The sequence below is a fragment of the Bicyclus anynana genome, chromosome Z (assembly GCF_947172395.1).
Source record: "Bicyclus anynana chromosome Z, ilBicAnyn1.1, whole genome shotgun sequence".
Taxonomy (NCBI): domain Eukaryota; kingdom Metazoa; phylum Arthropoda; class Insecta; order Lepidoptera; family Nymphalidae; genus Bicyclus; species Bicyclus anynana.
Window position 1 is genome coordinate 9,409,619 of NC_069110.1, and position 4,207 is coordinate 9,413,825.

Below are 4,207 nucleotides of genomic sequence, written 5' to 3' on the forward strand. Positions count from 1 at the left end.
GCTACGAGAATAATTACGTGCTGATCTGTCCATTCATGAAATAAGAACTATTTGCTTCTTAGCAAAACTGTCATTATTGGACAAAGACATATTTATTTATAAATACATCTTTCATCTTTGATTTCGTGTTCTCGGCTACCAAATTAACAGAAATATGAAAATCTTCTAAATTACTTATCAATTACTTTATTGGATTCACCAAAATTAAGTGTGCAAAATGAAAAACGCCGGCGATGGAAAATCTACAAGGAAACCTTATGAAGAGATTGGTGCCATGTTTAATGGAAATGAGGTTTGAATGAATTAATTCCCATTCAGTTATATTTAATCAGAATTATTTCCCATCCTACAAGTAAAATATGTATAATTACGTACAGCAGTGAATCATGAAACTATGAAATATTAATTTATTTAAAATTGAAATTTAATTAAATATACAGGATGCTGGGGAGTATTTTCCATAACTTTAGGGTTATATTCTCTACTGAAAATTAATTTAAAATGTATAAGGAACATGTGTTCTAAAAGTTCTAAAATTAATATTTTCGGGGTAAAATAATAAATAAATAAAAAAAAATGTTTCTTTTGTAAATAGATCTTAAATTGTGTCCCTTAAACACATCTTTAAAATTATGGCGTAGCAAAGATTTACGATAGATAGCGTAATAGAAGGTAAGCCATATGTTACGTATAGTCGGAATTATTTTAATTACTTTGTATGAAAACTTAAAGTTTTTATGTTTAAGTTTAAAAATATTAGTTATGGAGTTCGGCTCCATTATGTGGATTCGTCAACACCTTGAAGTTATAAGAAATTCTCCCGAGCAACCTGTATATAATTTTTTTTTTAAGTTTAGTCGCAGGTAGTGTGATTTTTGTGATTCACCTTTTTTTGTAAACTTTGTATTTCTATTAGTAAAAAAATAAATTAATTAAAAGAAAATTGAATAAAATTTTACAATAATTTAATGTTAACTTTTATAAATTCCTCATTTTAAGGTTAAAATAAGAATACCAAAAAGCACTTCTAAGCCTCCAAAGTTGTCTCCATCTCAACTTAAGCTACAAAATCTATGTACTTGTGATGATGACCGTTTAGTCTGCTCAGAGACCTGTGGGTTCCCAGGTGAAGATGATGGTGCACCGGCTAATAGAATGAACTTTCAGGTAACAAATTTATGCTACGATACTATTAATCTATACTAACTTGACCGTACAACTATTATATCTCGCTATAGCTCGTGCGGATTAACTTGACACGATGATGATGTTTGTATGGATTGTGTTTGGTAGCCAGGTGTCAAGTTATACTGGTATAATGTATATACTAATAATTACTGTTCTATACGAATCTATGCTAATGTTACAAAGAACAAAGATTTGATTGTTTGTGTATTTGCATTGAATTTAACTCTGGAAGTAATAGATTGATTTGATTAAACTCTACCACCATACCAGCGGGTAGCGTAGACTATAGTTTGTGTGTATAAAACAATGGTGTTATAGGAGGGGTAGGAGTGTAAAATACAAGCGTGTACGCGTGGGGTCAGCTAGTCTGTACTAATATTGTAACGAGGTAAATTTTGTGGTATTGTAGGGCGTAGTCTCTGCATATAATAAACCGATTTTGAAAATTCTTTTTCTACGAGGGTGAAACTGCGGGGCGTCGGCTAGTTTTAGATAAATGGAATAAAAGTTGAAATATACAGAGTGCTCGTGAGAATTTCCCATAACTCTCTCTTTACCTTAAATTAATTAAAAATGTTCAAGGAACATATGTTCTAAAATTAATATTTTCGGGGTAAATATTATTTCATTTGTAAATAGATCTTATAATGTGCCCCGTAAACACATGCTTATAATTATGACGTAGCCAAGTTTGACGTATTTTAAAATAAAAGGACAGATATAGGCGTGTGTTACAGGGATCGTCATCAACCCATATTCGGCTCACTGCTGAGCACGAGTCTCCTCTCAGAATGAGAGGGGTTAGGCCAATAGTCCACCACGCTAGCCCAATGCGGATTGGCAGACTTCACACACGCAGAGAATTAAGAAATTCTCTGGTGTGCAGGTTTCCTACACCGATTGAGACACGTGATATTTAATGAAAAGAAACAACTGAAAAGTTGGAGGTGCATACCCCGGACCGGATTCGAACCCACACCCTCTGGAATCGGAGGCAGAGGTCATATCCACTGGGCTATCACGGCTCTCGTTACAGGGATACAGGGATAGTCGGAGTTATTAGAATTACTTTGTAAGAAAACATAAAAAGTTTTTATTTTTTTATAAAAAATATTAGTGCAGTTCGGTTCCTATGAGTGGACTCGTCAACACCTTGAAGTTATGGGAAATACTCCCGAAAACCCTGTATAAGTAAAATTGATTTTATTGTTTTCAGATTCCCGACGACATTTGCGAGGCTCTCACAAATAGGACCCCTCTCAATTCGGAATTAATTTATAGCAAAGCAGAGGCTCATGATACGCTATGTGCAACGTGCAACGTCACCCCTGAGAATGCTCCTAAGGGTGTACAGGCGCAAAAGGTGCTTCATCCGGACAAAGATGTGTTTTTACTGAAGATTGGAAAACAAACCGATGAGCCTAATCGCACGGGAAATATTGAGGTTATATCTTATGCTACTCCTAATTTAATCCCTGGCGCAAAAAAGGGGTGTGGGGGCGATTCCCCCAGGGAATTAATTTAGTGGAATTTAGTGGAGTGGTTGGTAGGTTTAAATCAAATCAAATCAAATCAAAAATTAAATTAAAAAATCATTTATTTCAAGTAGGCTCAGTTTACAAGCACTTTTGATACGTCAGTTGACTATTTGTAAAGATTCTACAACCGGTTCGGAAAGCAGGTTGAGAAGAAACCGGCAAGAAACTCAACAGTTGCTCTTTTTAAAAAATCACAAATCACGAATCACGTATATACGAATGTATGTATAGGTGCTGCTTAAAAGGAGTATGTTCGAATGTTTCCTCTATACAAATGGGCAGGCTTCTATCACCGAAATGAAAGGTAATTCAAACAAACCACCTACCGTTCGATGATCTTCACCTGCCCAGAAGCTGGAGACCAGCTCACATGCCAACACGTCGACGCGCACACACACTTGGCCTTGGCACACCGTGTCTTTTTATATAGTAGTATCAAACAAAGTCAAATATAAAATAATTAATCGAAGATTATTACCGTTCCCGATATACACGAATTGAACGCCCGCCTCGAATTAACGGGCAGCGAACACAGGAGACGAAAAAATGTCCGACGAACGAAGAGGCGGATGGTAGACAATATAATGGCGGACGACCGACGGCGGGGCGCTCATAGCTTCGGCGCGGTTAGGTGGTTTGGACACCATAGCTACTGAACGGATGAAGCGATTTCAATTTAGTTTTTTTTTTTATTAAAGGTGACTTATGTGCGAGTGTTCTTAAAATGATGAAAATCGGTTAACCCGTTTGAAAGTTGTGGGGGTGAAAGTGGAAAGAATAACCGAATGTCTACAAATACAGTGAGTGTTGCCTCAAATGAAAGCGCAGGTGTAGGGTAGAGGTAGGGTAGGGTAGAGTTAGGTTAGGGGTAGGATAGGGATACGGTATGGGTAGGGTAGGGGTAGGGGAGGGGTAGGGGAGGGGAAGGGTTGGGGTAGGGTAGGGGTAGGGGTAGGGTAGGGGTAGGGGAGGGATAGGGGAGGGTAGGGGAGGGTAGGGGAGGGGTAGGGGAGGGGTAGGGTAGGGGTAGGGTAGGGTAGGGTAGGTTAGGGTAGGTTAGGGGTAGGGTAGGGTAGGGATAGGTAGGGTAGGGGTAGAGTAGGGGTAGGGTAGGGTAGGTTAGAGGTAGGGTAGGAAAAGGGGTGCGGTATGGTAGGAGTAGGGTAGGGGTAGGGTAGAGGTAGGGCAGGTTTAGGGTAGGGTACGGTAGGGGTAAGGTAGGGTAGAGTAGAGTAGGGTAGGGGTAGGGTGGTAGTAGGGAAGAAGAGCACATAAGCGAAGTTTGACCGGGTTAGTCAGTACTAGTATAGATTTTGTTTTGTTTTATAAAATGTTACTCAAAATAATTAAGAAAATATATATTAACTATATCTAATTGCTTTAAGCTTATTACTCAGATTTATATTTAATTTAAGAATAAGTTAATTTATTTTTGACGGCCTCCGTGACGCAGTGGTGTGCGCGGTGGATTTACAAGACGG

The 4,207-nt window shown here is 38.1% G+C and overlaps 1 protein-coding gene across 1 annotated transcript in view; it reads left to right on the forward strand.

Annotated features, from left to right (window-relative positions):
• The first annotated feature begins 217 nt into the window (after positions 1-217).
• The window catches only part of LOC112048479 (uncharacterized), a 4,278-nt gene continuing 288 nt past the window's right edge, over positions 218-4,207 (forward strand). The window contains exons 1-4 of the mRNA XM_052890767.1: positions 218-292; positions 1,000-1,167; positions 2,405-2,632; positions 3,197-3,352. Of these exons, the coding sequence (XP_052746727.1) occupies positions 218-292; positions 1,000-1,167; positions 2,405-2,632; positions 3,197-3,352 (627 nt within the window). The remainder of the gene's footprint in view (positions 293-999; positions 1,168-2,404; positions 2,633-3,196; positions 3,353-4,207) is intronic.